Below are 13,049 nucleotides of genomic sequence, written 5' to 3'. Positions count from 1 at the left end.
ACAAAATGTCCTTATGTGTGAGTGTATTAAGTTTTAATTGTCTTAACCTCCTAGGACCTGGCGTCCACATATGTGGACATCATATTTTGGGTTATTTAGACCAAAATACTCAATTTTGCTCTACATGGGCCTGATATCCACCTATGAGGACATTATACTGCTACTGTTCTATCAAAATTTTAAACAAATATCCTCATATGTGGCTCTTATTTTTCTTAAAAACAAAAATAAGGTAAAAAAAAAAAAAATCTGGTAATTCTTTGTTTTTACATTCATCGGGCCCCAATATGCCCAAATATCAAATACAAATTAAAAATGCATGCCGTGGAAGAGTTCGGGTCTTAGGAGGTTAAACATGTCTTATTCCTATTCTTCTTTTTATGTATTCTTCAGACTATATCCCTAACATCTCCCTGCCAGTGCAGGTGCAAGGCGAGGCCGCTGGCAGTAGCAGCAGTGAGCACGGCTCTGTGAGTCCCGACTGCGACGCGAAACACGACGTGTTCTTTGACAAGAGGAAAAGCTCTGGCTCCAAGAATCTGCTCAAACCTCCCAGTTCTAACTACCTGAGGTGTGTCTGAAAGCACATACTGAGATTTTGCATCAAACTGAGATCAGATGGCATTAAGAAAACTGTTTCCTTTTAAAATATTGTTTTACAAATTATTAGAGCAATGAAACAATGTGTTTCTGCAAAGAAATCCTGCTGCTGCTGCTAAAGCTCAGATCATGTGAAACGATGTAAATGAATGAGTGCGTCTGTGTGTGCAGATAGCAGGTGGCCTTATTGCACTCACACCGTCCTCCGCTGCCTTTTACAATACTAATTTAATGAGTGCTGATAATTTTACAAGCTTCAGCTGGCGGCTCTGCACACATCAGTGCAGCACCAATGTGCGCACATGCATGCACGTCACGCAGCGCTGACTCATGCTACTTCTGCACTTTCCTTTGCACACAGAGTAGCCAGGAGAGGCTTGTATCTGTAAATAAATTAAAGAGCACACTGTTGTAAATCATCTGTGCACTTCATGTCTTGTTTTATATGCTTCTCAGGTAACTTTGTGTGTGTGTATGTGTGTTGCAGTGTGCCTGATGAGGGTTCAGTATCAGAGGACCGCTCTGTTCCCCCATCTCCTGAGGACAGGGACAGCGGTTTGTTCATGCTAAAGAAGGACAGCGAGAGACGGGCCATTCTGTACAAGGTCCTCAATGAAGACCAGGAAAAGGTCATCTCCAACCTCAGGGAAAATCACATGCAGGTGTGTGTGTGTGTGTCTACTTGTGTGGAGATATAAGTCTGGTTGCACAAGCACACTCGGGGCGACATATATTGTTGTGGAGAGAAAGGTCTGTTCACCTGGGCAAACATGATGACTCAGCTTTCCTGGAAGACCCAGTTTAACATTTTGGTTATGAAAGTAATGGTTTTGTCTCCAGGAAACTCCAGGGGCAGATTTGGCGATTTTCAAAATCATGAGCCACATTTTACAGGCAACTTCTGCTAAACACAACCTGCTTTGGAGCAGTTTGTGTTCATAATTTAATGTTGGCTGGAAAGGCCACGCTTTCACTGATTCTTTTATTTACAGTACTGCATAATAGTGGTGTAGATGTTCTGCTGAAGCAATATATTTTATGTATATAACCTACAGAGCCATGCATACTAACACAAATTGCAGTTTTTATCTAGACATTTTTGCTACCTGCTCATCTGTTAACGCCTCTGGAGTAAACGGTGACCCGTTGATCCATTTTGTGCAGAAGAAAAGCCAAGTAATACATCAGATCAAGTGCACACAGAGCCCTAAGCAGAAAGCCGGGGTTAATGGGAAGAGTTGATAACCATTGTAATGAAATCTGGATCGTGGTACCTCAGCTGGGGTTTCAGGTTTTACCAAACCAAAGAAAGCCTGGCTATGTTAGACTTACTTCATATTATACCCCTATGATCTATTTTTGAACAATTTGCAACACAGATTGTCATCACTGTTTCACTACCATGAATCCAGTGGAGTCACAGGGAGCCTAATTGCAATCTAAAATAACTGTTTTTCCTGATACTTCCATTGGGGGGCGTAAGTGGTCTTTCAGAATACTAATATCCTTTCCTAGTGCTTGATAAAGAAATGTACTTTATTGCACAGGGTAAAACCCTAAAAGACAAAAATAAAAACTCACCCATGAACAAAAATCTACAGAATCACTATAATTTTTAAAATTTTTATAATAATCTTTACAATATGGGCTTGTAATGCTACAGTTGATCACTAGGCTTAAATTGCACACTCTGCTAAAACTGTGTGTAGGGTAGTGAGGATCTCCAGCTGTCCATCGATCACATCAAGCAGATCATCTGCATCCTTCGAGACTTCATCCATTCCCCGGAGCGGCGCGTCATGGCAGCCACCATCTCCAAGCTCAAGCTGGACCTCGACTTTGACTCCACCTCTATCAACCAGATTCAGCTGGTGCTGTTTGGCTTCCAGGACTCGGTCAGCACTAACCCAGACACACACACACACACACGTGTGGTTTCATTCCAATGGTTTCATTAGAGAGCAATTTGGGGTTCAGTTTCTTGCCCAGGGATACTTTGGCATGCAGACTGGGGCAGCCAGGGATCAAATCACCACCCTTTGATTGGTAGATGATGAGCGCTATCTCCTGAGCTCCCCCAGAAAGAAGACTTCAGTTCAGTTTACTTTCTGTACGTTTCGACTCTGACAATAATGACAGTTTGTTTTTTAACTGGTGTCCTTAACCCCCAATTAAAAAGGCCCTAAAAAGTATTTCCACGTTTTGAAGCATTAGACATCTTGCCAAAGCAATCCAATAAATGTGCAACCAGCTATAGTGAGTGTGGATTTTAAATCTTGTGAGTATTGAAAAAAAAAACCTACAAATAAAAGTGTCTATACTGTAAATATCTGTGTTGACCTTCTCAGGTAAACAAGGTCCTGAGAAATCACCACATTAAACCCCACTGGATGTTTGCCATGGATAACATCATCCGCCGAGCTGTGCAGGCTGCAATAACCATCCTAATACCAGGTGGGCATCTCTGGCAGCCGCAGCCTGTCATGAGCTTTTTACTCCATCTAGTGGACATTAACATCCATGCTATTTTACCTTTCTCATTTATGGTAGTTTAAGTAGTAGAGTGCACGCATTACCTTGACCTATGACTTTTTTATTAACACAATAGAGCTGCAGACCCACTTTGGCCCGGCGTCAGAGTGTGAGGGAGCAGAGAAGGAAGACGAGGTCGATGAGGAGGAAGCAGAGTTTGGACCCATTTTAGTGCAGCATGCTGACGAGACGGGGACAACGTCCGATCCCACACACTCTGCGGTCAGCACTGTGAACTCCTCCCACTCCCATGAACATCAACGGTCACATCATCATCTAGGCGCCCAGCTGGGCAGGCTCAAACATGAAACCAACAGGTACCCACTTAATTAAACGTTTTGTTTACCACGGTTAAAGTCAGGTGGAAACCTTCACAGGCTCATGTGGAATTTTTTCTCCAGGCATGCATGCACAGGTTTCCACTTGTAACTGAAGCAGGAAGCGGAAAACAAGGACAGAACGTGAGGTTCCAAGCATACCCACGTACACTGTCACTGTCACTTCAGGGCTGTTTATGATAGGTGGCTGACATACCCACAGGGGCATGAAATGGAGCAAATTTCTGCACAGTCCTTATTAAAATACACAAAACATTAAAAATAACAGCATGGTGCCAGTAATCATCTTAACCAGATGGTAATTACTGGCACCATGCTTCAGTAATACAGAGAGGGGTTTTCCTCAGCTCTTACATTTGCATTTCAAGTTGTTTTGTTTTTCCTTACTGGCTCACAAATGCGGTCATGTGAGTGGCATCTATCAAACATAATAATGTCTTCATTCATACCATCAAGAGACATGTGATCAGTGATTTCATCATAACCTTTTTTTAGCTTTTCCTTTACTGCTTTCAGCTATTAGTAACTTCATCTTAAGACACTTTAGTTCATTACCTTAGATTTAATCATATTTACTAATCTTTTTCAGCCGTTCATTCAGATTTTGGCATTTGTTCTCAGCATTTCTGCTTTGTTTTTGCCTCTCAAACACTCTCAAACAACACACCTGCAGCTGACTCACTGCAGACATTTGAATTTTTAATTGAGATAGCCTCGTGGAAACTTTATTAATAAGTACCACAGTGGAAATGGGACTGCAAAGAACAGGCTGATATTCACGTTGACTTTGTAAAAACCGTCTGCATCTGCACTTTAGCCCTTTGACTGTACATGTCGATTTAGTCAGAATGTAAAAATCTACTTTTAGCTGCTTATTGCATATTTGATTTGGCAGGGTTTTTACACCAGACATAATCCCAAAGGCATTTATGTCTCCTCCTGAAATAGAACTGGGGATTTTTGCTTATTTGACAATTACGTAAGGCACTATAATGCAGTTCTTGTATTTGGCCGTTGTAGCTATAGCTCCTACCAATAACTGACATTAATGCGTGTGTCCAAATTAGTTCTACTATGGAATTTGAAAGCAGCAGGTTTAAGTAATAAAATAGTTGTCTAACACGTGTCCAAACATCTTTACATCGTGTATGCCAGGGGGAACTATAGAAACGACCTTAACAGATATTGTTGTTGTTGCAGGCTGCTGGATGAGCTGCTACAAAAGGAGAAGGAGTACCAGCAGGTCTTGAAAGCCACCCTGCAGCAGAGAACACATGATTTAGAGTTGGTCCGAGTCAGACACAGACCCCCAGGTAAACTGAATCACTCACACATTTCCATCCCTGCTAAGAAGAAGTGCCATGTTTAAATATGCTTAGCTTTTACAATTTGACTTCTAAACTGGTTCCACAAAAGACTTCTTTCTCCAGGGAAGACGTCTTGGAACATTTTGAAGGTACTTGCATGTTTAAGATGAGACTAGATAATATAGATTTAAGTAAGATTTAATGTTATTTAATCTTTAATTGAATTTGTGGCTTTTTTTGCAATTTCTGAAAAAGACGTAATATGTAAGTATTGTAAATCAGAGACCACAGTCTATAAAATTAGATAAGTGACTCTGTATCCATATCCATAAGGAGTTGAATAAGGAAAAGAATACTGGATAACAATGTTAGGGTTGAGTTAGTTTGGGATTCAGTTGTGATAACACTATATGCAAAAAATAAATATGTTAATTATAAATGTATGATAGTATTCCAAAGATAGTATTGTAAATAATTCAGCACTGCTGACATGTGCTTGACACTTAGTAGGTTGTGTTTTTACATTAGAAATGTGGTTGCCACCCAGAATAAAAAGGAATGTAAACCAGTTATGTAGGTACTACAACTGCCAGCGTGAGGCTTCTAGTGCCAAACAAATTAATGCCAGATAGCCAAGAGCAATAAACTCTACCAGCATCTAAACAAAGTTCAGTCATGGGAATATTTCTGGGCTGAATGGAATAGATAAGGTAGTGGATGACCTCACAGTCTGCAGGAAATGCTGAACAAGACTAGAGCCATTGTGAGAGTGAAGGCTTCAGGCCAGAGCCATAAAATGTGATTTCCATGGGTCAGGGTGCAGATGGAGATGTGTGTGGGAGTGATCCTGTGTGTTCCAAAATCCAATGTTTACATAGGAGTACAGAGGAAAAATGATAAAAATTGTCATTGTCCAAATAGTTATGGATCTACCTGTATTAAGTTATCGTTCAATTCATGCTTAAAAAATGTTTGTTCTAAACCTACAATGTTTGGAAACCTGTTGCTCTCAGTGGTAATGCTTATGGTATTTTTTTGTGGAAATCTGAAAACCAAGAATTCCTCAAATCCTGTTTGAGTTTTGAATTAAATCTTCTGCAGATGGGATCAGAAATTGTAACTGAGAGTTAGTTACTCTATACTCCACCAGCATAAACAGTTGCACATTTCTATATTTCTATTAGTAAGTTAATGATAAAGGGCTTATGTTCAGAACTGCTTGATCATGATACAAAAACACTTTTTTCTTCTTCTGTTATAAAAAAAGAGGAAGGAGGGGGAAGTAGATTGTACAGCTTAATCTAACAGGAAGGTTTTAAATCTAAACAAATGCCTCTCCCTTGACTCTTTCTCAAAGACATTATAGCCTCCTTACCCAAGACTTTATTCTTTAGTGCAATTAATCTCTAATCCAGCTGGTTTATAACCCTCCTGAGAGCCATCCATCCATTCGCTTCCACTTATCCTTTTCAGGGTCGCGGGGGGCGCTGGAGCCTATCCCAGCTGTCATAGGGCGAGAGGCGGGGTACACCCTGGACAGGTCGCCAGTCTGTCGCAGGGCTAACACACAGGGACAGACAACCATTCGCGCTCACATTCACTCCCGCATTCACACCTATGCTTCTGAGATCAGACGAGATCGGGCTTGCTCAGGGTGGTATGGCCGTAAGCTCCTCCTGAGAGCCTATTGGAAATTTGAAAGTGCACTCTCTCACACACTCTAATTTCTTTAGAGTGCTGCACCTAATGATAATGATAGGTATCAATTTTATGTCCTCTACTGATGATCCATATATTGTGAGAAAAAACTTCTTCCACTTATTGCATATCAAATTTTTTTTTTTTTTGGGAGGGGGGGGGTTGTTCCAGATACACAGTTGGAGCAGAACTTTAAGTGGTAATATTTCAGATTATCCTGTGAATTTAAGATAGAGTCGTGCATTAATCAGTGGTTTGAGTTTGGCTCTTTGCCAGGGACTTTTTCTCGTTGCTGCTCTTTTTAAAAGCCAGACATTATTTTGAAGTCCTTGTCTAGTTTAGTATACATCTCTTTGAAGTTGCACGTCAGACTGTAATTAGCTTATGCAGCTAGTTTGACATGTATAGGTGCCAAAGTGATGATCCGACATTCTTGTGGTGTCGTCATGGAGAAGGGATCTTTAACCCTGTCATGCATGAATTATGACAGCCTCAATCAGGATTTATTTCTTAAGTATTTAGTCTTTAGGCATAAAAAGATGAATAAAGTACTTAAGAAAAAAATCCTGATTGAGGCTGTCATAATTCATGCATGACAGGGTTAAATAACAATAATTACAATGAAACACATCATACATGTATAGTAACATCAAACGACCAGTGGGTGGCAGGGTATGGAGTGACACATCAGCGTCCAATGTAGTGTTTTATGTGCAAGTATATCATCAACACTGATACAAATATAAGAAAACAGCCTTTGAATAGCTGCTCACTATAGTGACCACTATGCGTGAAAGGGTTAATACTGAAAATCAACATGTACTTTGACCAAAGTGTTCAATGTCTGCCGTTTCAGACATTTCACCTCCATCCATCCACCACATCCCAGCAGACCATGAGCCAGACAAGCAGCTCACCGACTGGCTGAAAGAGCAGGGCGCAGACCCCGTCACCATAGACAAGGTTGAGTATCTTTATATTGGCCATTAGTGTGCAGCTTACCATTCTAGTGCACCGTGGCAGTGAAGTGTCAATTTAAAGTAAGACTGTTTCTGTTTTTGTCCTAGTTTGTGCTTGAGGAATATACACTGACGGACATTCTTCGTGACGTTACCAAAGAGGACCTCCGGTGCCTACATCTACGGTATCTGCACATAAGTTATATAAAGCTACTCCTGCAGTCTGAGAAATAAACAAATTTCATTAAAGTTACACATTTCATTCCAAGTACATGAAGAATAAATCTTTATCATTGCCTCCTTGACGTTTACCTTTTATAGGTCACTGACTTTCCAAACTCCTCTAATGTTCCAGAAATCATTAGAATGGTTAAATCACACCATTTTTCTTCCACAAGTTTTTATGGTATCTCACTGTATGAATAGCCTGTTCTGAAGGGGTCTGATTTTACCGTTTCTTATTTATAACTGCAAAAGTCTTTTAGAAACTAGGGATGCCGCTGACCTCGGTTATCTCCTGTTACAGAGTAATAGGTCAGAGTTAAATAAAGTCAGACTTTTGCAAACATACAACAAAAGTTTGTTTTGCAGCTATAAAACACTTCAGAACTGTTGACCCTTTGCCATTAGCTCCTCCCATGGCCTACTGCATACCAACATAATAGATCAGCCCCACAGATTACCACTTATCACAAATATATGATTTAGCATTTTGACTCAGGTTCATGTTAGTAAAACAGCAACATTTTAACCAAAAGGAATGACAGATTGTGCTTTGTGACAAAGCCTTGCTGCATTATTTCATATGCTCTTGCAGGATTTCCCACACAAGACTGCTGTATTGATGTGTTTGATAAGACTTTATCATCCTTTTTTTTTTTACCTCAAAGGACATAAGCGATAAGAGAGTTAACCTTACTGCCTTTTTTACTGCCTTTTTCAAGTCATACTTTTAGCTAATAATTAAAAAGCACATGTAGCTGTGATGTGGTGTAACAATATCTATACTTCCTTTCAGGGGTGGAGTCCTCTGCCGGATCTGGCGAGCCATCCAGCGGCACAGAGAGCGAGACAGGCTGGCGAACGACAAGCGCTCAGAAAACAATGCATGATGGAGTCGAATTCTGTTGTGGGAAAAAACACGCACATGTTCACACATTACCATGATCTCTCCTTTTTCTCTGCCTCTACAGTGCCTTTTTTTAATGTTGTTTTTGTGTTGTATGGACAGGACTCACTGAATCCATGTAGAGTCCGACTTGACCAGACCAAAGTGCTTTAGTGCAGGCACTACTGTGTGTACCTTTGTCTTTGTGCTTGATATTTATGAAACATGCTCCCCTAATGTTTCTTCAGAGCATTGATTCTCAAGCTTTTTTTAAAATGTTCACCTTCAGGAGTGCCACCATTTTTGTATTTAAACAAGCACTACAGCCCTGAACGTTTTAGGGACTTTTCAGAAGTCACATGTGACCTCTTTAACTTGACTGCTCCTTAGTACAAGCATGTCAGGTGGCGTCAACGGGTGTCATGTTTACTGCATTCACCTTCAGCCAAGCTCCAAATATGCAAATGTTTCTGGAGTTTGTTTCTGAAATTGTGCAAATTTCAAGAATGACAATAGCTTTAATTTCACATTGTGTCTTTGGCCATCCTAATGTCAAGGCTCTGTTTCTCCCAGAAGGACATGGCTTGAGAACCACTGCTTTAGGATATGAAAATCTGCTGTATATTGGTACAGTCGGCTGTGCTGTCTATGACGAAAAGTCCGCAGCATTAAATGAATTTATGTATCTGCTGTTTTGCACTCTGCATCTTTTAGACTTGCATTTTTCTAAGCAAACTGTCCTGCTTACCTTAAAATGTTGTGAGTCTCTGAATATACATTTCAGCCTAAAGCCTTAAATTAAACATAATGTAGCATGCACACTGATCACTGCCTTTAGATTTGTATGCATGTTATTTATTAGTCGTAACTACTCTCTTCTATTCTCTATCTGTATTTAATTCATTTTTTATTCCAACTGTCATATTATATGTTCTTTACAATTCCAATAAACCTGGAAAAAGCAAAATTGTTGGCTGATTTGCTTCAGCATCACCTCTTGGTTTTCAGGTATTTGTGTGAGGAAGAAATGAGTCAGGTCATTTTCCGCCAAGTCATTAATGTTTGAATTGTCTGGCCGTTTCATTTTAAATGTTTTAAAAGAGTGTTTAGGCCCACGAGGGAAAACTACACCACTATGCAGGCAGTTTACACAAGACTCTTCTTTGGCAGTGCGCATGTTTCTGCTTACTCTGCATGCCTTTCATCTTTTCACCTGCCTGAAACCTGTTTACCGGCCCACAGATGACCTTTTACCTACTTTGATTTGTTTGAAACTATTTTTTTGGGATTGTGTCACCTTACTCGCTGCATACTGTAAACCTATCTTTTAATGTACATTCTCTAAGTAAATTCTGATCTGTTTAGTTAAATATAAACCAAGGGTTGCCTGCTTTCCTAATCTATAAGAGTTAGCTTCCACATTATTGTATTTTGATGAATAGATCTGAAGAATTATATTGGTATTGACATGTATGATTTATTTTGTAGTTCAAAAACCCCATAACAGTGAGAAGAAAGAAAAGTGCAAAGGGAGAGAGAGAGAGTTAAATAATTATTAATGATTAAATGCAGTAAAATCACACAGGAAATGAAAAAGGCTGAGAAAAGAAATGCTCAATGCATTCTGAGAAGCCCCCAGGCTTACTTGTGGTAAACCAGCAGTCTCAAGGTGAAGTGCACTGTTAGGATTTTATGGCACTATGACATCTTTAAGATATAATGGGGCCTGAGATATTTGAGACCCTTTACATGAGGAGAATGATTTTCAATTTTATATTTAACAGTCAGCCAATTAAGAGCTAATATAGGAGCAATATGGCTTCTTCTTCATTCCAATATAAAGAAATAACCAAAAGTATTCCAAATGTAGCAAAAACAATAGTCAGTGCAATATTTGTCTACAAATCCCAAGTATATAGTATGTAAAGAAGGATGTGCAAGTTCTCACCGTGTGTGAGCTATGCCATGCTATGTCAGGGCTAGCTTAGCTTAATAAAACACCAAAATGTAAGATCCTAATGCACGCTATCATTAACAGGTTATGAAAATGGGTCAATTGAAATCAAAAGCCATTAATTTGACCATCAAATATTTGAGTTTAGCCTCTTAGGCATGTTCTGTGCGCATCCATATAGCTAATGATGAGTATTTCCTTTCTATCACTATTCGGGCATTCATTGGTTTGTGCAACCTAAATATGCCAGTATAGAGTCTTAGTGCAATGTCCCAAGACGTATGAAGGAGAACATTTTACAGAAGCCGTCTAGACTGTAAAACTGCTGCTGATGCTGTGTTAGTACATTAAAGGTGATTTTTAAACACATTAATACAAGGCTAGCCTCGTGTTGACTTTGTCTACAAACATTAAAAACCAACTAGAAGGCTAACACCAGGGAAGTCCCAGCCAGCTGTCGAGGCACTAGTTTTTAAACAGGGAATGCCCATATTCAAATCAGGTCAGGTTTTTTTTACTTTCATCAACCCACTCCTGGAACTTTTTGTTCAAATGTAGTGCAACAGCAAAACTAACATGCAAATGTTAAGCAAGTCTATGTTCACCACCTTTAGCTTTTTTAGCTTGTTAGGTTATGAAAATTCAATCATTTCCAGTAAACACCAAATTATATTAGTAGGCTTGCAGATCTAGTATTCATGAAGTGAACCTTTGTTGAACATCATGACATCGTCCTTTATGCATTTATACAGCAAATGACATGCTAAAAAAATATATTTGCATATTTTATATTATGTTTTATAACTTACATTTTATAATCATTATATTTGTAGCACTGATGAGATGTTTTGAGTTTGTATGGTTGCAACCTTGGTTAAATAAAGACTTTCTGGTTAAATGATAATAATAGGGTCACCAAAATAAGATTCATTTTCAGGAGACCACAAATTTACTAGAAATTGAATCTTGATCCATTTAATTGTCATTGAAATATTTCCAAAGTGGTGGACCAACCAGCCAAATGACCAGCCTTCCTATCCAAATTAAACAGCTGCTTTGTTTTCCATTAGCCTGTCCTACAGACAGTGCATGAATTCTTTGTCAATGACTATTAATTATGCACTGCTACAAATCATTTTGCCAACTAATAAAACAGTGTATTTTTGAAATTTAGACAAACCGACCCTCACATGTGCATGGGTTCATAACATTGTCTTGCCAGTTAAAGAGGTCATATTTAAATAACTGAATTGGCATAAAAACAGTGATAAAGGTGGAATAGGAAATAATCTTTTCACCCTAGCTAAGCTTTTTGTCTTTCACTTATATAGAGTCCATTACCTTAAAGCTGCAATTATGTATCATTATTTCTAGTAGGTACTGGAAAATAGATCAGTCTTGTTAATTATTTGGAGCAAAGCACAACATGCTCGCATTTACCAACCCAACAGGTTTCTCATACCAAATACATTCCACACGTACACGGAAAAAGTAGATTTGTTTTGGCACTTGCTTTCAATACAGAACAACTGACAGGTATTTTATTCAAGGAAGTTGACTGAATGGATCAGTATTTGTTCTTGTTTTCTAACTATTTGGGGTCTCCAAAAAGATCCTGCTTCAAATACCATATGTACCAAGTCTAAACATGTAGCTCCATCAGCTGTGGTTACCCCTTGAGAAATTAGACAAATACATACAAATCTAATAACCAAATTAGAATTTTAGCAGGTTGGAAAGAACCTGGAAACACTGGATTTGTTTTTATTTTCACTGTGGTCAACTATCAGAGGTGTTTTTTTCCATATTGATGCATGGTCTTGGTGCCAACAGGGTGCATGTGACTTAATCATGGCAAACCAATGCCATGTCCAACATCTTATCGAGAGGTAAATGTTAGTGCATAAATGTTAATGACAGGATGTTGGCATGTTTATCACTGAGTCCCTTTGACCATTAGTATCTTGAGTGCTTGTTTCTGGAATTCTAGGAATCTGTTTTTTGCTCTCGAGCTATTAAAGTTCACATGACTTTTCACACCAAATCCTCAACTTCCCTAATTTCTGAGCTGTCTGAGCTACTTACCTTTGTCTGTCCCTTTTCTTCTTCCACACTTTGCCTTGGGGACCTAAATATTCATGCTATCCCTATCACAATTGCCCCTTTGCTGCAGAATTATTCCCACTGTTAGGCTACTTCAACATCACTAAGCATGCTAAAAACCCCAATGATCTCAGAGGTGACACGCTGGAGTGTTTCTTTGGTATAACTCCTTTGGATCGTCACTGTGTTCACCTTGCCCATCTCTAACTGTAATATCTCCTATCTCCTATCCCCTCTGTAATCTCCCGTCACCCTGCACATGGAGTGTCGCAAGCATAAAATCTCATACAGGAACATCAAGCCTGTTATCGCGTCAGACCTAGCTGACAACACTGAACCTGCTTGACTCCTGACCACAGACCACACAGTGGATGGCTTAGCTGTGTGTTACTATAATGTCTTGGCTCACTGCTTTGACCCACCACAGATACTCTTTCCTAACATAAAACT

General features: G+C 39.4%; 1 protein-coding gene across 2 annotated transcripts in view; it reads left to right on the top strand.

Moving 5' to 3' along the window:
* Positions 1–9,509, top strand: part of map3k15 (mitogen-activated protein kinase kinase kinase 15) — a 30,715-nt gene extending 21,206 nt beyond the window's left edge. For both annotated transcript variants that reach the window (XM_013276883.3, XM_019363011.2), the window contains 9 exons: positions 394–571; positions 1,088–1,262; positions 2,310–2,495; positions 2,949–3,054; positions 3,209–3,449; positions 4,671–4,783; positions 7,332–7,438; positions 7,543–7,619; positions 8,453–9,509. In XM_013276883.3, coding sequence (XP_013132337.1) covers positions 394–571; positions 1,088–1,262; positions 2,310–2,495; positions 2,949–3,054; positions 3,209–3,449; positions 4,671–4,783; positions 7,332–7,438; positions 7,543–7,619; positions 8,453–8,546 — 1,277 coding nt within the window. In that variant the 3' untranslated portion in view covers positions 8,547–9,509. The remainder of the gene's footprint in view (positions 1–393; positions 572–1,087; positions 1,263–2,309; positions 2,496–2,948; positions 3,055–3,208; positions 3,450–4,670; positions 4,784–7,331; positions 7,439–7,542; positions 7,620–8,452) is intronic.
* Positions 9,510–13,049: the final 3,540 nt, after the last annotated feature.

Source organism: Oreochromis niloticus, linkage group LG9 (genome assembly GCF_001858045.2).
Source record: "Oreochromis niloticus isolate F11D_XX linkage group LG9, O_niloticus_UMD_NMBU, whole genome shotgun sequence".
Classification (NCBI taxonomy): Eukaryota; Metazoa; Chordata; class Actinopteri; order Cichliformes; family Cichlidae; genus Oreochromis; species Oreochromis niloticus.
This window is presented reverse-complemented; position numbering and strand designations above follow the sequence as displayed.